Source organism: Simochromis diagramma, unplaced genomic scaffold, assembly GCF_900408965.1.
Source record: "Simochromis diagramma unplaced genomic scaffold, fSimDia1.1 OVJJ01000205.1, whole genome shotgun sequence".
Classification (NCBI taxonomy): domain Eukaryota; kingdom Metazoa; phylum Chordata; class Actinopteri; order Cichliformes; family Cichlidae; genus Simochromis; species Simochromis diagramma.
The window spans coordinates 9,954,499-9,977,252 of NW_024386782.1; the positions used below are offsets into that span (position 1 = coordinate 9,954,499).

General features: G+C 43.0%; 1 protein-coding gene across 3 annotated transcripts in view; it reads right to left on the reverse strand.

The window, feature by feature from the left end:
• Positions 1-22,754, reverse strand: part of pbx1a (pre-B-cell leukemia homeobox 1a) — a 50,569-nt gene that overhangs the window by 3,704 nt on the left and 24,111 nt on the right. The window contains exons 1-7 of one of the 3 annotated variants that reach the window (XM_040021691.1): positions 6,793-7,853; positions 6,239-6,483; positions 4,474-4,664; positions 4,169-4,304; positions 2,740-2,899; positions 1,717-1,829; positions 495-584 (exon numbers count right to left, since the gene is read on the reverse strand). In XM_040021691.1, the coding sequence (XP_039877625.1) occupies positions 495-584; positions 1,717-1,829; positions 2,740-2,899; positions 4,169-4,304; positions 4,474-4,664; positions 6,239-6,483; positions 6,793-6,802 (945 nt within the window). In that variant the 5' untranslated portion in view covers positions 6,803-7,853. Of the gene's footprint in view, positions 1-494; positions 585-1,716; positions 1,830-2,739; positions 2,900-4,168; positions 4,305-4,473; positions 4,665-6,238; positions 6,484-6,792; positions 7,854-22,754 lie in introns of those variants that run through there. The other 2 variants (XM_040021689.1, XM_040021690.1) reach the window with 2 other exon arrangements.

A 22,754-nucleotide genomic window follows, 5' to 3' on the forward strand; every position in this document is an offset into this window, starting at 1 on the left:
GCAAGGAGACCGAGACAACTGGCTGAGGCTTTGACAGGCTGCTTAACGAGTTATTTTAAGGATTAGCAGCAACTCTGAACTTCTTTTTTTTCCAAGCCAGTCTTGGAGGGGGAAATAAATATGAGTCGTCCTACAGTGGCAATGACAGAGCAGCGTCTGGTGCGACGATGACACCTGTGTCCTTGTTTCTGTCGACTGCAGGTGCCTCGCTAACGCTAATATCCTTCGACAGGCTAGGAGCATGTCCAGCTACTCAGCCTGGTAGCTGCCTCGTTGCCTGCCACCATAGGGCACGACTGGGGCAGAAGACAGAGGGGGGTTGGGGGCAAATGGCTGGACAACAGCCCAACCCTGGCAAAGTCTGCTAAGTGGCATTTTAGTGTGCATACAGATTTAGGCGATATCACCAACATTGTGCAGCTGGGGAATCACTGCAAAGTAAAAGAGCAAAGAAGCACTGAGAAGGACAGAGTGAGATTGTTTACAGGTCTTACGTTGATGCCCTGTGGACTGTACATCTGGCTGGCTGCGAGGCTGTCACTGTATCCTCCGGTCTGGCTGATAACATGGCGAAGGGTATCCACCTGGAACAGCGGGGACACAGACAAAAGGACCAGTAAGACAAAAGCTCTGGATAACAAAGACAGTAATGCACAAGGAAAGGTCAGTCTGATAGTAAAAGGGTATCATAAACAGGAAAAGGTTACAAACAGCGAATCAGAATGATTTGGCCTCTATTACAAGCTCGATAACAGACGCCACAAAAGGACAAAAACACAGGAGTAAATATAGGATAGCTAATTATCAATGTATTTGTTGTTCTTGTTGTATATTCTTATGTCCAGACTTGTGTCTTTTCTTTAAACTATTTAAAGTCGAGCAAACACTCAGATAAAGTGCCACAGTATCACCTGCTGCCAATAAAACCATGGTGTGATGCAGGATTTGTTCTACTGTTAACATTTTGTCATGCTCTTTCCAGATTCCCCAGTCCAATTCGTATTTCTTTATATTTGTTTTCCCCAGAAACACACTTTCCATATGGATTTCACAACAAATCTGACTGCTCTACCAACTAGACAAACATATATGAATTTGTACTTTGTGCCTTTTTTATACTTGCAAATCTTTGAGATCGAGGTCATTCATTCGTGATCAGAAAAATAAACCCTTTCGGGTTCAATAATTAAGGGCAAACCCCGAAGACCTTTTTATCTACGATAAGGGCCGTCCCTTTTGCATATTCATGAACGACCTAAAGCGATTGGCGTGCTGATCAGAACAGAAGAGGAGGAATGGAGGGAGAAGGAAGTGATGCCGAAAGCACTGAAACCAAATGAGACCTTCACTACGGGTGGTGATTCCTTAATCCGTGGTGAGAGTTGTAACACTGCGTTGGTCATGACTGTCCACTGGGGCAAGGTCAGGGAGCTACAAAGTGCACCAGTGGCTATGTGAACTCTTGTCAGAGGTGCTGATGAGTGTTGCACCGTTTCCAAAACTGTCCGCAGTCGTCTACTCAACTGTGGCTTGACAATGGTTTCTACATTAATGTAGTGCTTCAGGCTAAGTATAACCTCCGTTTCACAATGTAGGTCAAGTTATTGTGGGCATCTAAACTCCCAGACTGGTCAGCGGTTAAACCACATCACAAACGAGCTCAGGAATGTGCCAGTTTACGGCCACATGGGATGCTAAACTTGGAGAGGCGCCTACCTGGGATTGTATGTTGGCCCCAACCTGCCCCCCTTGGTACGAGTCCCCATTGAGGGACTGCACACTCATGAACAAGTCTCCGGAGTTTGACATGTTAAAAGAGCCAGCAGAACCTGAGAATACACAGAGGCAGAAGAAAAAGAAAGACGCGCAGACAGGAGGAGAAGGATCAGAAGAAAGGGGATAGTAACAGGGAGGAAGAGGGGGACAGAAAAAGGAGTTAAAATGAAATCATGCATAAGCACAAAGGCATTGAATGGGTTAGTCTGAGAGCGTGGCAGGCATTATGAAAAAGACTTTTTCTACAAAGTTGCACACAATAGACGCACTGAATCAACCAGCAAGAACAATCCGACAGGTTCTCGTCGTAAAACTGTTTAAGATCCAATTAAAACGAGCCTCATGGATCATATTACTGTTACATGTCCGTGCTGCTAGTGTTTCATTAAGGAAGTAATAATTGATCTGCAGGAAGACCCAAAGAATCGTATTCGTCCTTTAATGGACCCCAGCTCCCCAGATGTAAAGAGACCATCGCGTAACTTGATTTCAACACCCGGTCCTAATCCAATACAGTCGCAAAGTCTCTATATGACAAAAGACTCCGCTTGCCCTCTGAGCAGCTTAATGGCATACATGAGGTCAACCGGACAAGAGGCAGGAAAAATTAACGTCCACAAGACCAAGAGGTCAATAACAGAGAGAGAGAGTGAGAGAGAAAGAGAGAGCGAATGAGTGAGGGAGGAAGATAACGACGGCAGAGAAGAAAGGAAGAAAAATGGAAGAAGAACGGCAAGAAAGCCAAAGTGTATTACTGGGTTAATTAAGGAGAGCGTTCTGTTAGTCTATAAGAAACATCACCAGAGACTGAATTCTTGAGTTGTGGCTTTGGTATGAGAACGTCAATACGCTCCATCTTACGCTTCTATCTGCTCTGGTGAACAACAAATATTGATAACGCCTCTATTGATGGAACTTGTTTCACTATAGCCCAGCGGCCTTTAATCAGAGCCCGAAGCTCACCTGCTGAATTGGGAGTAGATGGGGAGTTGGCCTGGCTGCCGTGAGCGGACACGCTGGTTGCATTGACTGCAGTCCTCGCTGCATACATGTTGGCCTCTTCTTGGAACTTACTGATGTTTTTCTTGTATCGGATCCTCTTGTTCCCGAACCAGTTTGATACCTGTCGAGACGGTAGCAAGATAAATAAAAGCAAATATAAGATGATACTCTGCACACCTAAAAAGTCTGAGTCATGCCATGTACACCAGTTAGCACAATAACTTCCTCTCTTCTTTGCACGGTATTTCATGTTGCTTGCGAATTAATTCTCATGGAACAGAGCAATATGGAAAGCCCTCCCTCCGCTTTCTTCTGCTTATACAGACACCCAGACCTCCCTCTCTCCAGCCACCTCCTCCACCTTATCTGGGGGAAAACTGAGGCCTTCTCAGCACTACAGAAATATAACAGCAGTATTCCAGTAGCACTCTTCTTGTTTTGATGAGGACTTCATGGACCAGATTTAACTTTTTCCTGCAGTTGAACTGCAAATGACTGTTACCACCTAACCTGGAACCCATTTCATGTATTTCTACAGAAAAATAATCTGCTATTGAAGATAAGTCAGAAAAATAATCTTGTATTGGTGCAAAAAACCCCAAAACAAAACAAAAAAATTGGCAGATGCATGACACTGCAAAGCTGCTGAGTCCAAAGTTGAAGCAATCACAAGAAATTCATTAATGACTCTTATATGCAGATTCTCTGACATTTACTGTCATAGAAATGATACCAATTTATGCTGCATAGTTACACTGGCTGGCTGACTGGCTCTCCAACAAAACAGCCCAAGGCAGAAGTCGCTCTGCACTTCAAGCAGGTAAATGATCAACTTTCCATATTCAGCTCGTGCCACGCTCTACATGTTTGAATTTGGTTGCTATTCCCTGTGAGTTTTCTATTCAAATTAGATTTTTGGGTGGTCGTCTTTATTACTAGTATTTATTTAAGAAGTGATGGAAAATTATAGCCAGTGTACCAACTGAGTAAAAAAACAAAACAAAAAACAATGAAACAACCCAAAAAGAAAAATGAGGATCCATGATAAAGCAAAAATGTTACAGTACAAAAAGAAAATGCATGCAAAAAAGAAGCTTTTATAGTTAAAGTCTTTGTAACTATCCAGTCTTTCCATGAAAAAACTGTGAATCATTTTTGCATCAACTGACTGTCAAATGCTCCTGGAAAGGTATTGGTAGCTTTGGAAACTACTGACAACTTGGTAAGAAAACCAACTGTTTTTAATGTGAGTGTTTCTAATGGTAACCCCAGGCTGACAGGGCTCCCGACCGCTGAAGCACAGAGCCCTGCTGATTTAGAATAATTGAATTGTTTTTGAGCAACACACTTACCACAGAGCCTAATTTTCTCAATTTGCCTAGGATCTTACCTGTGACACTGTGATGCCACATTTTTTGGCCAGTTCTTCTTTGGCCTCCTCGCTGGGATAGGGGTTACTGAGATGGGAGTAAAAATACTCGTTTAGGATCTCTGTCGCCTGTTTGTTGAAGTTCCTCCTTTTTCGCCTGATCAGAAAAAACACAGAAGAGAAAAATGACTCCTCCCTTGCACCATCAATAATCAATAACTGTAATAACAAAATCAAATGGAGTGATAACAAAAAAGCAGCTTAGAGTCAAATAGAAATATAAGTACATATGAATAAGATTTAGTTGGGGGCGCACAGACACACACCTGGCATCAAGAAAGCGTGAGCGCAGGATCATAACAGCTTCACAGGTGCTCTGCTTCAGCTGCATCTGAATGGAGCTGAACTTGCGGTGGATGATGCTGACCATGCGCTCGATCTCTTTGGGCGAGATGGGTCGTGTTCGAGACTGCTCCCTCAGCAGGTTCATCACATGGGTGGTGAACTCATTGCACGCCTGGATGCACAGACAGGCAGGATTCATAAAAAGAATAACTATCGCAGAGGCTCGACAGCTTCAGACAGAACAAAAGGATGAAATTGGATTCTGGTGAGCCTGCACCTTCACTGGTAAGCCTTGGCACGAGCAGTGCTGACAGTGTAACAGCAGTAGTGTTAGAGGTAATAAGAATAGTCTGAATTAAAGCGGCAGACACGCAGCGATGTTTCAAGCCAAACAAATGTGGCAGCGGAGTCATACAGCGGAGGCAGCGAGCACTTGCAGTGCTCTGAATATTAAAAAGACTTCTCTTCAATAGTAGAGAGAATGTGACAAGTGAAGAGAAATCTAAAATGACAGCAGGCTTTCAGTCCCGTTCATGTTCAAGAGGTTTAAACTGTCTCCCTCTCTTTTCACTCCATCTTTCCGTCTACCTCGTTCTCTCTCTGTCTGAATCAGTCACTGGATATGACTGCATTCAGAGTCAAGGTGTCTGTTGCTTGTCAACACCAGGGTTACGTCAGTCAAAGTGATGCACTGAGCAGCCGTTCTGCTTGCACACACACACGATAGACACTACTCACTCATACCACGTGAGGTGTACATAGCGTGGTGACACAAAAATGCTCAGGTGTATATTGGCTTTGACAGTTAGCGATGACTAGCCTTCCTCGGAGAAGATGACAAACCCAGAACGCTTTGACTTCCACGGGAATGACAAGATGTTACAGTCTTTGGAAAAGAGCTGGTGTGTGACTGATATAATGGCTGCTTGCCTGCTGAAGATAGCATCTCTGAAAGGCTCGGCTTGCCTGTCCCGCGAGTGCTGATTTCAAGAACATTATACTCTTAGACTGACAAAATTACTTAAACATCCTCAGGAAAATATCTCGTCTGTCCTTTACCAACTTATTCCTATTTAGGCTGGCAGTGTGGAGCCTCTCCCAGCATGCAAAGGGCAAGAAGATCGAGAAGATCTGGTCTGGACGGGACGTTAGAGAGCTAAAATGAAAAGCCAGATCCTCAACATTACAAAAACAGTGAGATCATACTGACAGAACGGCAAGATCTTCCGTCCACATTGATTTTTGGAACTGCTGAAATTTATGCCAACAATTCTCACAAAATGCAGATTCTGTATCCATCAACATGAAAGTGCAACGTTTTGCCTTTTTTCAAACACTTAAGACCAAAGAATAGAAAAATCACATTTTTGCTGACAAAAGGTTTTCTCTAATAAAATAATGAATTTACACACAGGATTCCTTGTTACATATATCCATATACACAATCCAAGAAAAAAGGGAGTTTCGTACCATTGACTGGCTCATGGGCACATCGATACGGGAGATCATCCTTTTAAAGGGGGGTTAAATTTATGTGTCTTTTGTTGAGCAAAGGGCTCAGTTTTCAGGAAAAAAGCCTCACTTACATACAGCTTATGTATGCACTCGCATTATACTAAAACAGCAACATAAATAACTTGTGCACACAGAGGACCTGAGCTAAATCCGTGATCTATGATAGCTGAGGAAGTGTTGAATGTGTTTTGAAGCAACGTGTAATAAAGAATGAGCTTGCTTTTCCCCCACCTGCTCGTACTTCTCCAGCTCCGTGTGGTAAATTTGCCGGATCTGAGACAGCTTGGCCCGATAGTCAGAGTGTTCTGCTGAGTTGTCGGCGCCAATGCCGCCGGTGGCTGCCGCTGCGGCGGCCGCAGCCGCCGACCCGCCGCCTTTCTCCGGTCCGGCCACACCCTCCGCCAGCAGCATGTTGTCCAGTCTCATCAGCTGGGGGTCTGGAGGCTCCTCCTCCTGGGCACCTCGAATACTGAGCACTGTGGAGGACAGAAGAAGAGGTCACGAGGGCAATGATGTAATACGGGCCGATCTGCATGGGTGTTCAAAATGACTGTGGGTATAAAAATTTTACAGCGCCTGAGAAAGGAGTCTTAAGTATTCTTCCATTTTACTGAGTAGACACCCTGAAATACAGGCATCATTAAAAGAGTTCAAGTCCACGCCATAAAAACCTGCAGCCTTACACAGGCTGGCAGCTGAGCGAGAGCATAAAACTATCATTTCATTATTTTTGACTATCATTTCATGCAAAAAAAGAAAAAAAGAAAAACGACACAGACTCCTACCAGAGTTCATGTTTCATGTCTCTAGCTGAGGTTCAGTTTCTAGCTGAGGGCTTTATTATCCTGTTAATGTCTAAACAGAAAAACAAAACAATTATGAGTCCTGCCAGAGTTTGAGTTAAATAAAATAGTCCCAGTGCCATATTTACACACAGAAATGAAAAATGATGAGTACATTAAAGAAATATAGTAACATTAATCATAACTAAGAGTTCAAAATGCATCACTTAACAAAGAAAATATTCTTTCAGCAGGAATAAATCTAACATTTGCTTCAAACTGTATCCATATCTCTCCCCTCTGTACACGGCCTAATAACAGCACGCCTCGGACGCTGGTGCCACAGCCACTGTGTAGATAGGACAGCGTCTGAAGCTAAACTGAAGCTTCTCATACCTACAGGCGCTCAGCTCTCGGCTGACACTCATCTCCCATGGTGTGGAGAGTGAAGTGTAAACACAGCAAAGACAGGCCTGCTGAGGTGGACAAGCACAAATGACATACCACACCACAACACGCACAAGTGCAGGCTCAGCTCGCATGAAAACACTCCGCCGGTGGCTCTTCTAACACTATTTTAACTGTGCACAAGTGGTTCACCCTCACTTTCAAACAGAGAACGAGGTTTTTTTTACTGCCCTGCCTCTTTCTGCCACCAGAAGGCTCCCTCGGTAAAGAAGCGGAGCGTCCTGCTTTTCAGCGAGCAGCTGAAAACAGCCGACCAGGTGCAGCCCCTCCGTTCCATCCCCTGTCTTCAAGGACAAAGACAAAGCTGCCACGACATTTGTCATGCACACTTTAATCCACACATCAATCAAAATGCTTAAAGAGGACGGTCTTACATTACATACTGTACGTCCCTTCCGTGATGGCTGTAGGCAGTGAGGGGATGTGACAGGCTGTGTGACAGAGAAAGCCATATTGTAGCTAAACAGTCTCAGGTCACAGCGACGGCTCCTTTGTAATGAGGATGTAAGGCTGAGACACCCTGTGACCTTTCCGGGGAGCAGGGGGTCCAGATGGATTCCAGGAGCCGCGTGGGGAGGTTGTCTACCACAGTCCACCTCTTTTCAACTGCCCCCCCCCCGCCACCACCCCGACCACCACATCCACCCCCTCCACCTTTTTTTCCCCTTCCCTCCCTTTTTCTCCTCCAGCAATAACATCATCCATTCCCATCAGCTCCAACACGTGAGCAAGCGCAGCTCAGGAGGCAAATGTCAATGGCTATCAGACGGCTGGAAAAGGTCAGGAGTTCAGATGGGGGGGGAGTGGGCGCATGTGCGCGTGTGTGTGTGTGGGCGCATGTGCACATGTGCTGGTAGATGAATATGTGGATATTTTTCATGTGAATCACACCAGCGGGAAATTATAACACTCGCCAATTTGATTCTGACAAAATAGTGGCACATCCCTACCAGAGGGGGAATCTAATGAGCCTAAGAGTGATTTATTCATTCCCTCCAAGTCCCCGAGTGCACAACTAAAAGCATGAAATGGATTAAATAAATACAATTAATAAGGAAAATCAAACAATTCACTGTGCTGTGGCATAATTACCCCAACCACAGCCATCAGCTTTATTTATTTCTGTTCAGTAATAGCAATGAAATCGATTAGACCTCAATGCCAGTCAAAGCGCTCGTCGTGAACTCTGCGACCGCGGACTATACATTAACGTAATCACCTGACAAAGGCGAGTGCCCTCTATTAAAATAAGTCACCCGCTCCCAACAGTTGCACAACAACAACAACAACAACAACAATGGCAGCAAAAAAGAAAAGAAAAACTCTTTAAAACACACTTTTGACTTTCTCTGGTGGCGACAAAGGAGCGGAGACCGCCCCACTCTGCGATTCTCTTATTCCACGGACAGTCACAGATTAGTATCTATAAAAGGAAGATGGCCATCATCTCATCTTGATCATTACCGACAGACTTAATTGAACAATGAGAGGACGCAATTCCCCTCTCTGTCGCTTCCTCCTTCCCTCCCTCCCTCCATCCTTCCTCCTGTCGTCTCTCCTTCCCTTTGTTTGCACGTTCTTGTGTCATTTCTTTCCCGAGATTTGGGCCACCAACCCCACAACCACCAAAAAAAAAAGGGCAAAAATAAATGTGCATCGCAAACTATTCTCAAGCTACTTCCTATATGATGAATGGACTTCTAAGAATAAGCCTTTGTTTTGCTTATTGACAGAATTAATTTATACTGTTTTACTTCCTTAAGAGCTGGCTCATGCCCATCGCTGCACTGCCTGCTGTTTGCAGACAACAGGAGTGTAAATAAACATGACGATTAAGCCACCCACTCATACAGGGAGACTCAAGGTACAAGGAACGCACACACACACAAACACACATGCAAACACACTGGATGAACAAATGTAAGCACTCTTAATAATGAAGAAGCACACAGTAAAAAAAAAAAATACACAGCTACGCACATTGCCGGACTACCCCGAGCACCCAGCCTGGCGCCCTGCGAGCTTTTTTAAATGAAAACATGTTTAATTAATGACGTCAAAGTATTCTGTCACAATTAGGAAGATTTACAATCAAACAAGGCAGCAGTGATGTCCCTGACAGCCACGATGAAAGTTTAGCCCTCTTGCCTCTGACTGGCAGCTAGCAGCCAACACTGGACTGGATCCATTTCCCATCAATACAGTAATGCAATACACTCCACAGCCCCGTAGTGTGTATGTATGTGTGCGTCCTCTCTCTTGCCTAGCTCTTGTCCACATCACATGACCCCAGAGAGGACCAGGCAGTGGCTGTGCTCTGTATTGATTGTGTGGGCAAACGTCATCTTGGGTTTCAGCAGTTAATAAATCAGGCCTGCTCCTGACACAAACGTGTGTGTGTGTGTGTGTGTGTGTGTGTGTGTGTGTGTGTGTGTGTGTGTGTGTGTGTGTGTGTGTGTGTGGGCCTGTCACAGACCAGTCAGCAGGAGTGAAAGCGACAGCCACATGATAATGTAACATCACCACCATTCATCCCTGCCACACAGCATTCTGAGACAAAACAACAACAACCTAGGAACCTGAAAAAAGCAGCGTGATTTACAGCAGACATGACAAGTATCACTAATACAAATCCTCCCCTCCCCGCTCCTTCAAGGAGTTCACCATCCTGCCCTCATCTGCATCTGATACAAGCCCAATAACGCAGTCTTCATAAGAGGCAGCACTGAGCCATATCTCATGCAGACACGACGTAGAGGTGAACTACATTTCTACACAATGCTATTATCATCAGCGAGAGCACTAAATGAATATTGCGTTACATTACGTCCAATTTACGGTATGCGCTGTGTGATCATTCCTCCCGAATTCGATTTGGGCTTTAATAAAGAAAAGGACAATCGTTACGAATTCGCCAATCAGACATCTCGACAAAATATCAGCCGTGAAAACATTTAGATTCTTCATCCTTAAAGTCCTTTTTTGCCATGTTGCTGCAGGATGTGTGATTTATGCGCGAACTTTCTCCGGCTCCGTACGTTCTGTCAATGAGATAATGGAAAGCTGTTTAAAGATTACTGCGCCGATTTAGCGCCGCGCACCTATAACACTGTCTGACTCACAATGGACAGTTAAATGGACACATTTTAAATTCCATTCATTCTTCCTTAGTGTCAAAATATGGCACCTACATTACCCACAATTCAACGGCTCAAAATAATACTGCATAATAGCAGAGACGGCGACATGTGTCAGCCTCTTTCTAGTGCTCCTTAAGACCTGCAATCACACTGTGATGTGGAGCTCTCTTTAAACGTGGCCCAGAGATAATTCTCCTCTCCAGAGTGCATTGTTTCATTGAACTGCTTGCTTTTGGTTTATTTCTGATGAACTGAAACTATTTTAAATTTGATTAATATCGCGGCAGTTCAAAGGGTAATTCCTCTCAAAGCGAGGTGAGGAGCTCACAATTTTAGCCGCGAAAGAGTACGTATTTCAGCATCGATCTGTAATTTCCAAAGCCCTGTCGTTTTGTGCGAATTACAGCACCAAGCTCAAAGATATTAGGTTACTAAATCGACTGCAAAACTGGAATCCTCACGACAGGAAGCTGCAGCAGGCGATGCCGGTCAGTTTTTGACCCCTGCATTCGTCACAATACTCTGTGATTGAATTTTCTGTCAACTCGCCGATCAGGTAATCACTGTTTCATCTGTACAGACGAGTCCGATGGCACTGATCTCGGCTTTCAAGCTCGACACTTTTCAATACTCACAGTTACAAACGCATTTCACTTGGTAGCGGGAAAGCAATCATCATAACACGCGGTATTGTGACATTTTTCAAACTGACCCCACAGAGTTGAGGTAAACTACTGAGCAATGCAATTATCATTACCGAGAACACTGAATGAATATTATGTTACATTAAATCCAATTTACTGTATATGTGGTCATTTCTATTGAATTGAATCTGGGCTTTAATAAAGAAAGGACAATCATTATGAAATTACTAATCATAGCTCACAGCCTGCGCCATGAAAACTCTTTAACACTGAGCTGTTTACAGGGGCAACAGACGAGTTGGGGTTCTTTTCTTCTGACTTATTGTCATGAAGTAATTAAGGCTCGATTGCGTAACCAAAGCAGGAAGAGGATATAATGATGGACATGGAACAAGTATGGAAACCAATATGGAAGCAAATATGGAAACTGGCTGACAAGTGAAAAACACCCATGTTTGTTGGAGGAAAGCAAAAAAATAAAAGGAGAGTGAAAGAAACTGAAAGTTTAGCATTTTTTCAGTGTATTTGTTTTTTTTTATTCGCTTTAAAATTTTCCATTTACTGCCAATTAGTTTCCAGCTCATTTCATTTTAGCTTTTAAATTCCTTTTTAGTTGAATTTTTATCCGTATTCGTGTTTTTTCTTTATTAAGTAAGGCAGGGGTGGGCCATTAAATTTCCCAAGGGGCCATATAGAGTAACTGGGACACCAGTGAGCTTATAAAGAGATAAAAATTAATACTGAGCAGAATTGAGTTCAGCTTACTGGTCCCAGTTACTTACTGTTGGCCCATGGGAAAATTAATTATCCTTTTTTTTTTGTTATACAGCTAATTATTGTACATATTTATTATTATCAGTGAGTAGGGGCGTGCTTGTCCGGTGCCGCTTTAAGGAGTCCTAAAATGTTTTCCACTCCAAGCTCAAAGCGAGATTTGTGGCTATCCATGAACTCATGGGAAACTTTCTCAGGCCCAAAATGTTCTCTCCATCACCAGATAATGGGAAGCTGTACAGCCTCAGTACACAAGGGCATAGTCATAAAGTACCGCTAAAAACAGCTTTATGTTTTATCAGCCATCTCGAGTATCATGTGCAGAAAAGGGGCAGAGCTGAAGTGTTGTATCTGTCACTGGGTGGGGGGATGGGGACACAAAAGGACAAGGAAAAACACCAGAGAAATACTGGAGAGACAGACAGAGATGAGGAGATGTGGATGGTGCTGGCAAGGAGTGATGGAGAGAGAATGAGAGGCGAAAAATAGAAATGGAATAGGAAAGCGAGGTGTCAATTAAAAAAATGAACCCCAGTGCATTTGGGAGGTGACAGCTGGTGGGAGACGAGCTGACAGGCGTCACATTAGGCGGATTTGGTGGCCGCTCCCCTCATCCCTTGCTTTTTTTTTCTTCCCCTCTGTCTCTCCCCTTCTCCGGCTTTCTCCACTAGCGACCGGCAGTTTCTCATTCGGCGGCAGCAGCGGCGGTGGCGGCAAGAACTCAGCTTGGTGTTTTTCAGAACAAGTTCCCCCTGCAGCTACTCCTAATAACGGTAATTATCGTCATCATCTGAGGCTTAAGCAGGCCAGTTTGAGGCCTGAGGGGCTGGCCTGATAATGAGGCAGCCAGCGCCAGAGGAGAAGACCATTCAGTGCACCGCCCTGCCACCAACGCAGAGCACTCCCATTTAAAAGCCTTCATTAAAATAATTCATTATTCAAAATAGGCAATACATTAGCCCCTGGGTGTCTGTCTCTCTTAAGGTGTCTTAAAAAATATATATCTCCTTGATTGAATCAAACTCATGCTCAGCCCATGCAGTTCCAACTGCTCGAGGCTGCGTAGGAAACCACAGCGACTGAATAGCTGAGAAGTCACAAGCTTGTGGACCAGCGAGCTGCACAGGCGGCCTGCAAGCAGAGAGACAAAGATGTCTCTGTGGAGAGAGGACAGTTCACAGGATACCACAAAGTACACAAAGACTGGTCGCATTCATTTTTGGATAAACGTCAGGCAGGGTTTGGCTTTTTTTCAAAAATCTATTTATTTTTAGATGTTTTATAAGATTTTTTTCACAATAAGACAGGTGACAAGAAGAAGAGAAGAAGAGGGACGAATATACAGGTGCCAGAATTTTAACCATACATGCTGAATTTATTGTCCGCCCATTTTTTGAATCTGATATTCATGGACTTTAAAGAGAGTGGCCGGGCGTATGAAACATTGGCGTCAATCCTTCATGGGCTTCAGTACTGGCAGAAAAATTCTAGCCTCATAAAAGGGTGGGCCAACGCATCAAACAATGTCTCAAAACTACTGGCAAAGTAAAATGAGTTTCAGCACTGATGAGATATTTGATCCATGAAGCCCCATTTTTTAGGCGAGCTGTCAATATTTTTTTTTCCCCCTGCTGTTTAAGTAGCTAAACAAACCCCTTTTTTTCAGCCTCTAATCAAATGCCAGCGCACTGACGCTGTCCTGGGCAACAGTTGGTGAGGAGGTGATGTGTGAAGTGTTCGGAGCCAGGAGGAGGTTGTCCGTGATAGTTAGCGTCCTGCCCTAACTGCTGCCCTACAAGCCCTCCCAACGCACCAGGACGAGACACAAAACAAGAGGTCCACTAAAACAATCCTCCTCGAGTCCCCGCGGTGTGTGTTCCTGTGCATGGCACATTTCATAAGGCCTCGCTCTTTGACTGGTGATGAGTTTATGCGACGGTAATTAACAGTAATTAATCCTTAATTACAGCAATTAGCAGAGTCGCAGTAAATTAAGCCACATCTGGAGGCACGGAGCAGGGCGAGACGAGTAGGGGTGGGTTTTGACTAGCGGGGGGAGGCAGAACCCACGTGACCGAGATTGTTTAGGTCTACCTGGGATGCCCAGGGTTGCCATCCCTGCTCAAGGCAGTTTGACGGGAGCTGTGATACACTGTGAGATCTCAGAGGTGGATGATGGGGCAGGGTCTGATGAACACGAAAGGCTGAGAGACGAGGTTCATTGCTGAACAAAATTGTTTCATCTCAGGGAGAAAGGCTCCCTTAAGCTACCATGCAAGGACACCCACCATATGGCCGCTCATAGACAGTAGTGCTTGTGGTTCTGCTTCGCTGTGCTCGGCTTCACTCAACAACATGTGAACATGAATTTTTACACAACCGTCACCGCAAAGCAAACCTGGCTCACAGTCTGTGGAAGAAGGAGAAGGAAAAAAACTACACCCACTTTCTTTTTTTACAGGGGAAAATATAGAGAGAACAGAAACACAGAGATGCCGTCGGGACATTTTATTACTAACATGATGCACAGAGCCTATTCACAGTCACATGGCTCAGTCTGCGCTATCCTATACTATTAAAAAAGATTCTGAGTGGTTACTTAGATTATCCCATGATACATTTCATGCCCACTGGGAGCAATATCTCCAATGATGACAATGCGTCCCTCCATAAAGCACAAGTGGTCACTGAGTGCTTTGAATGGCATGATAATGATGTTAGCCATATGCCTTCTGCAAATAGATCCTTTTGTCTTTTCTATATATAGATAACCTACAGCGTATACATTATCTGTGCATCAAGGAAAAGTGACATCAGAGCCAAAATATATAATGTAGGATGATCCAAATGAGATAAGTGCTAGTGTTGTGTGCTTCTTGACTGGTCAGTAGTTAATTTGGTCTGTTTTAGAGACAACATTTGTATATTTCATGGATTAAATCACTGGTAGCTGTTCAGCTTCCCTCATTTGTACCATACAGCAAAATCCCTGAAGCTTTCCACAAGTTTAGATCACACTCCAGCAAATCCATAAAAGACACTTTTGTTGCCACATGATAAGTCACAGCAAAGCTAAAAATATCAGCACACTTTCCTGGAGGATGAATTTCCAGGATTTAAGCTATAGCCACAAGAACAACTACTTTTCTTCACTCGAGCTGCTGCAATTAAGCACAACGTGGAGGAATTTTGGACCTGCAATGCTATTTTATGCTTCTGAACTACATTTCAGAGGCAAATTTACTTTTTACTCCACAACATTTTCATGACAGTCATTATTTTGCAAATGGCAGATTTACAAAGAAAGCATATCTTAAATGAATATCAGTTAAAGAGTAATTAGTTTAAATGACTGCAACGAAAATTATGTTCATATTAATAATGTGAACATCTGTTTAATCAGCACATGTTTATTACTTTTGTTACTTAAAGTATTTGATTGAATTCAAATAACTATCACAGAAGCTTTATTAGTTAGTGTGTGGGCCTCAACGTATCTCTGCTAACAACAACAGAGTTTAACTTTACAGCTTTTCTCCATCGCTTTGGTGAAATTCTCACATCAGAAAAGACATTCTCACTACTCTTGCAGTTCTCAAATCAGTAACGCAGCCAGATTAGAAGTGATACACTTCTCACTTGAATCTCACAACTCTAATTTATATGATGTAGTCCCATTAATTTTCCAAGGGACATGCTGTGTTGGACTGCACTGGTGTTTTCAGCCAAATTACTTCAAACTTGTATAAACTAATAAAGAGCAAGGCCAGGAACACAGGGCCAGTAACAGCACTAAAACTGCCCTTCAGTTAGAAGCAAACATAAACACAGAGCATACTCTTAGTCTTGTGTCATGGCACCTGTGACATGGCAATGACACACGGGCTTGTACTATACGTATGCACTCATTGGTCACTTTATTAGGTACACCTTGCTAGTACGCGGTCGGACTCCCTTTTGCTTTGTTGCTGTGCTGCTCAGCACAACAAGGTGCTGGAAACAGAGAATTTGCTCCATGCTTACATCATAGCATCACACAGTTGCTTCAGATTTGTCAGCTGCTCATCCAAGTGTGGTCCAAGTGCAGCCCATCTGTGCCACGTTCGATGTGCTGCGTGTTCACAGATGCTCTTCTGCACACCTTGTTGGTAACGAGTGGTTGAGTGAGTTTTTTTCTTGCCTTCGTATCAGCTTGAAGTAGTCAGGCCATTCTCCTCTGACCTCTGATTATGAAATATAAGGTATTTTCATCCAGAGAACTGCCGCTCGCTGATATTTTTAGACCGTTCTCTGTAAACCCAAGTTGTGTGGGGAAAATCCCGGTCGATCAACAGTGTCTGAGATACTCAGACCAATCTGTCCGACACTAACAATAATGCAACGTTCAGTCACTTTAGCAGGCTGTCTTGACCATGTCTGCATGCCTAAATGCTTTGAGTTGTTGACCTGTATTTGGCTGATTACTTATTTGCATCAAGGAGCAGCTGAACAGGTGTACCTAATAAAGTGGTTTCTTAATGTATGTAGATGAATTTACTGGATTACACAACAGATGGTGCTGTGACCAGATTGTATTTATTTTCTTTGCCTGTTTTCTGATGCATACAGTTTCACGAGTATTTAGCTTTTGGAGATTTCAGCAATTTTGCAAAGTTTTAAATAAATCCTTCACATTTTATTTTTGTTTCTGGACACTTTTTAATGTACATTAGGCTTTCATCTTTGCTCTACTCTCTGTCAGTAAGATTTTTAATAAAAATGTTTTTAAAAGAATTTGATGTCTAAGTTTCAATACAGTGGTGAAATGTTTTTTTTTTCATTCATCAGAGTTGAAGTGCTTGACTGATTTCTCATGTTTTGATATGTGTGAAAAAGAGAACTGCATTAAGAGTGCTGACAATGATTTTTCTGATGTGAGAATTGCACCAAAGCAATTGAGGAAAAACTGTAATTAGCAAAAAAAAAGAAAGAACAACTTTAACAATTAACTGTATTTGAATTTGTTTTATCTGATCTATTCAGGTTTTGCACATAAATATGAAAAGGTGAAACAAGTAACAGTCTGTCTGTTCTTTAATAAAAAGAGAGGACAAATGTTTATCTAAAAGATAAAAATGACTCTTCTTTATAAAATCCTGAGGTGGGCCATTCGTTTTCCCAAGGGATCTTATGAGAAACTGGGACTGTTGTGGAGGGCTGCATCAAAAAGCTTATAAGGGGCAGTCTAATCACAGATACCCACACCACCGTGTATCCAGCCACCTCCTCCAGCTCTCCTGTAGGCCAACGAGGTGCTCCCAAACCAGCTGAGAGATGTAATTCCTCCAGCGAGTCTGGGATCTGCCCAGGGGTCTCCTCCCAGTAGGACATGCCCAGAACACCTCAACTAGCTGCTTTCAATGTAGTATTGGAGTAGTATCAAGTTTCAACTCTACTCCGAGCTCCTCCTGGATGAATGAACTCCTTGTCCAATCTCTAAGGCCCGAAACGCTCTGGAGGAAGCTAACTTCTGGTTTTCTGGTCACTACCCCCAGCTCGTGGCCATAGGTGAGGGTAGGAATGCAAGTTGACCGGTGAATCGACCAAATCACTGGCAAGGATCTTACGATCTTATCGCCGAATAAAATAATTTGTTTGTAAATGTCAGAAATCTGCAACTGAGCATTTTGTCGCATGAAGCCATTCTGTTGGTGATTCAAAGCCGAAAAACAAAAACACTCACATTTGAAAAACTGGAGTAAATGTTTGATCATTGTTTTTGTAATACAATATGTGCAATCAACTAATTTAATCAACCAATTAATCACCATGAAGTATAATACTTGATTGAAACACATTATGCTGCACTCAATATTTGCACACTAATACATCCTTTGAAAGCAGAACGGATTCGCTTATCTCATGCTCGTCATCAAAACAAAAGTAAAGAGTGCACCAAGGCTCACATTCATGCCCGAATGTTTGATGGGTTACAAGTTGCCAATAATGCTACAACACTTGGGAGATATGCCCGAGCAGGAAATATCATCTTTCCCCGCATTTATCAGGCAAGCTTCACACCAAGAGAAAATAAGTCATAGTGGCTTTGTTCCTGCTGCGTGTGCAGTTTGTTAGGGTGCTGTCACAACTACAGAAATCCCTCTGAGGTTTGCTGTTTTGCCAGGCCTGATGTTCAAACGCAGGCTAGTAATGCTCAGTCTGCCCTGAGCTGTAAGGAGAGAAAAACAATGTAAGCAATCACTGTCCACGAGTGAGACCACCTCCGCTGCATTCACTCATTTTTCTTGGCTTAAAATGTTTGTTAAGATCTGCTTATAGCATGCCATATGTGCGACTGTTTGCCTTTGACTTAAAAAAAAAATAGCACCAGACACTTTGCATAAACAAAACAGAATACTTAGAAGGAAAATGTATGCACTTTTTTTTGCATGGGGAATCTCACTAGACACTACTAGAGCTGCCTTAATTTCAAAGTAATGCAAATACATTTGGCTAATGACTGCTAAGGGAAGCTGCAGCATTCTCACAGTGTAAGGGTTAGAGCGAGGTCAACTTGGGACACCAGTTTAGAGCTGTAATAGTGAATATGACAGTGCAATGGCTGTAGGCAGAGAGAGTGAGACACGAGTGTGTTTACAGCAGAGGTAGCGGTCCAAGCAGTCTAAGTGGCCCGGCTGGCAGGCCTACCACACCACTAGCGGATAAAGCCTAGTCATTAATCACTGGCCTGTGGGATCGTCCCACTGTAACAGAATACTAGGTCAGGGGGAGCTCCTGCTGTCAATCAGCACTAAAAAACGTGCGTGAGAGTCTAAGTGGAGTGGGACTGTAAGCGGAGAAATGTGCTTTAGATAGGAACGTGTCATTTTCAGCCCGCAGCTACAAAAAGCATACAGTACTGAGAAATTAATGCATTAATGCAAACACCGGCGTGCAAGTGCTAGACTTTCATTTACATGAAAAGCACATCAAGTCATCCGTTGGGAGTGAAAGCAGCATTTTCTGCCCTAAAAGCTGAAACTTGATTTTAAAAAATAGAGACAACACTGCTCTATTTTTATTTTTTTTAAAGAAGAAGAAGAAGAACAAGGAGCAAACTGATATACGGTGCAGACGGCCCTGTGGCACTAAGACTGCACGCCGGAAACACTGATATCCCGCTCAGATATGAGAAACGTGTGCATCGAGGGACTGCCGAATGCAGGTTCAACCAGTGTTTTTTTTTTCACGGTGCTTTCATAGGCTAATTCAGAGTCATCACGGCATGGAAACACTTGCATTGGCAGAAAACCAGCGTGGCCTTAACATGGGTCATGATGCTGGGCTGATGAGGTGATAAGAGAAGTGAGGAAAACGCAAAAATCTAAAGCCGGTGAAACGCACTGGGCTCCTCCGACCGGCTCACTGTAGATGAGAAGTGCAGATAGGCAGCATACTTTTATAGTCTCCGCTCTATGCAGCTTGTTTGGTTATCTACTCTGACACGCTGTACTCAGTTTACTCTTACGTCATGCAGACCCTCTGTTCACACTGTGTTCAGCTGTGTCTGTTTCGCAGGGGGCACAAAATGTAAACGTGAGGTCGTATCTTTCCTAGTAAACTGAGGGATTAATAAAATATACCGTGCATTCTTAAAATTAATGACAGCCTCTAATAAGATCATTATTACTAAAATGAAACTGAGTCCATATCTGTCACAATTACTGCAGTTCTACTTGTTTTTTTTCTCTCCATTGACCCACATATCCTGTGTTACTGCTCACAGATTTAAATAGACACTCTGAATATTTTCACTCAATTTGTTCTGCAAGCTGAAATTCCACATGCTTCCTTCAGGGGTTGAACCTGTGCAGATGGCACGAAGAAGCACTGCTAAGAGCCCTCCGCAGAAACTCGCTCAGATCGCTGTAACCATGGAAACAATGTCAAACATTTTATCAAGCTTACAGATGCCCAGCTGAAAGCGAAATCACTAACGAAAATGAATAATCCACCAAACACCACCATCATTTGACTAAATTTAAGGCGTCTGATTTCTTCTCACACTCAATTCATGTTTTTTTGTTTTTTAAGTGATGAAATGTTATCCTCTTGTTACTACTGCTGATGTCCGAGTTTCTGTCCTTATTGTGGTTTTGTGATTTACTTCAGCACATGACAACAACGCTAAGATCAGCAGAACAGCAAAAAAGGACAAAAAGGAGGGTAGAAACGGGTTTTTCAGAGGCACACCGTTAGCTGACACCCCTTCATGAAATGGGAAAAAGGAGCAATGAAACACCATTCTCCAAAAGATTAAGTGTTGGATGGTGACGGTGGTGGTGTGGAGCGCAAACATGTGGGCTCAAAATCTCCCTTATGCATTCAAATAGGTTGAAATCTTGTGACTGCGAAGGCCAGCGTGTGACTCACATCATTTTCATATTTAAAACATTCAGCGAGGCCAAGTGAGCCCAAGAGACCATTCCCAAGAGAATAGAAATGCTTCATCGTAGGATCAAGATCAAAGTGTCCTGATGTGTAGTAACCATTCCCTCTAAGTGCGGACAAGCAGACTCAAAGCATGTCAGCAAAAATGCTGTAACAGCATAACAGAGTTCATGGATCCTGGATGGAGGTCAAAGGTCTGCTCTGCTTGTTTCTCAGTCTTTGTTACGTGGAAGTGCACTGACAGTTTTCCTGAAGCCTTTAAAAAAACAGCAAATTGATTTGGATCTGTTTATTTTTTCTAGTTTTCCATCTTTTCATTCATTCAGAATTAAAAAATTAATATTATGCTGAAGTTCCACTTCTTAAACTGGATCATGCTGCAGCTTCACCCGCCCTCCCCGGCCCCCTGGGTGAGACAACAGTCATATACTGTCGGTCAGCCTCTACACACCTGCATCCCCAGCTGGACCTCAAACTCCCTCCCCCTCCGCCCAAGCTCCACAGCGCTCTACTCCCAGCTGCCTGGGCTATTTATAGGCCTTGTTTCATTTCCACACCTGCAGGGGGGCAGAGTTGTCACAGTGGGCCCACAGAGGCTCTCTGGAGTACTGCACGGGAATGAAAATGCACCTTGCTGATGCAGGAACTTATTCTTGTCACTCTCTCCCTGCAGACTCGCACGGCACTATTTTGTTGTGCATATGCAGTGCAGTATGTGGTGCAAAGATAACGCGAAAAAAGCAATGCGTGTAAATAAGATTCCCCCGTAAGTAGCGTGAGGTGTATTGACATGGATTACACTTTGAATAATCAGGTGTTTGCAGTAACACGCACACACACACACACACACACACAGAGCAGCTTGATATTATATCGGCACATTCCCTCACAACATCCTGCATGGACACTACTCTTTTTTTAAAACTTGATTAAGCGGAACCAGCTAGGTGATATGCAACAACACCTTAAAGTTGCTATTTTTCCTCCTACATTTCTGTTTTTTTCCTGTCATGCTTTTCTACTCTGGATGTAGTGGGCTGAGGATCCAGTCAGCGGATTACATTATCAGTCTGACCTAGTTGCCAGCTATCTCCTGAGACCTGAGGAGCCAGGCTTTCTGCACAGCCTTCCGCTGCTACAACACGCACACTGTGTAACTTTAATTTATCAGGGGGAAGAGGAGGGAGAAATGTGACAGGTTGACAGTTCTCTTTGCCTGCCACTCCGAGCACTCCCCTCTCCCCGCAGTGTGCTGGTTAAGTGTCCTCGCTATAGAACAGTGCATTACAGGAGCGACTATTATTCAGTGCCCTGGAAACTCATCAGCTAGGTTGGAACCCTCTTATTAACGCGAACACTTAAAGTGAGATTTGCACGGAAATATGCGATTCAGGAGGTGAGGCGGGGAGCTATTTTTTTCTATTTTGTCTAAAAAGAGCAAAGAAGTCGATACACGATGTAATACACGGGAAGTAGTCACGTCATTCGCTTATGCACCTATGCAAAAGTCTAAAAAGCAGTCCGTTACAAATAAAACAACGAAGAAAAGCAATACTTAATATCTCTATGGAAATATAGGTGGTACTATTTAAAGTATAACAAATACTGGCTATAGCCCTGAAAATACTTGATCTGGGTCACATGCTAATACATATCACCCAGGCTGTCACTTTATGATTATCATTATAAAAAATTGCAATAATAAAACTAACCAAACCAAATGTTTTTCCTGTGTGTTGTTGTGGTAAATTAATTTAACAAATGCAAGGAGGTGCTCAGACTAATCTTGTGTGCAATATTACAGAAATAATTCTGACCTTAACCTCAGAATTCCAACATTTTTTTCAGAACGACTCTGGATTTTTAACCCTGAAGTCAGCGTTTGGACAGTTAAGTCAGAATTCTCATTTTCCCCTCTAAATTCCAATTTTATTGTTATCATTTAATGTCAGAATTCAATGAAATTTAATGTTAATTTCAAGGCTACAGTCAGAATCTCAGAAATCTGACATTTGTGTCAGAGTAACTTTGGAATTGTACGGCTGGTGTCAGGATTTGGACATTCTGACTTACTTTTTCTCAGAATCCTACGATTTGTTTCAGAACAACTTCTTTTCTCAGCGTTCTAAAGCTGAAATCAGAATTCAGAATTTTTCCTCAGAGTTCCGATTTTTAATAAATCAGAATTTATTCTAACTTACTCTGTTTTGTCATCAAAATTCCAAAACTGAAGTTACATTTCTAACTTTTTCCATTAGTATTAAAAATCTCCGACTGCTGACTTTAAAATCAGAATTCTGATTCTTTGTCTCAGCATTTAAAAAAAAGTCATGACCCATTTTTGTTTGTTTCATGCGCTCTAATCCTCATGATTGAAATGGGATTGACATTTAGTTTTTGAATATCACTATTAATGTCGTTGCAGTTATCTTGACAACCCTACTTGTCGTATTTTAGGTGTGAAATGTAAGAACATTAGTGGAGTACTTTGGTTTCCTTCCACCAGTGT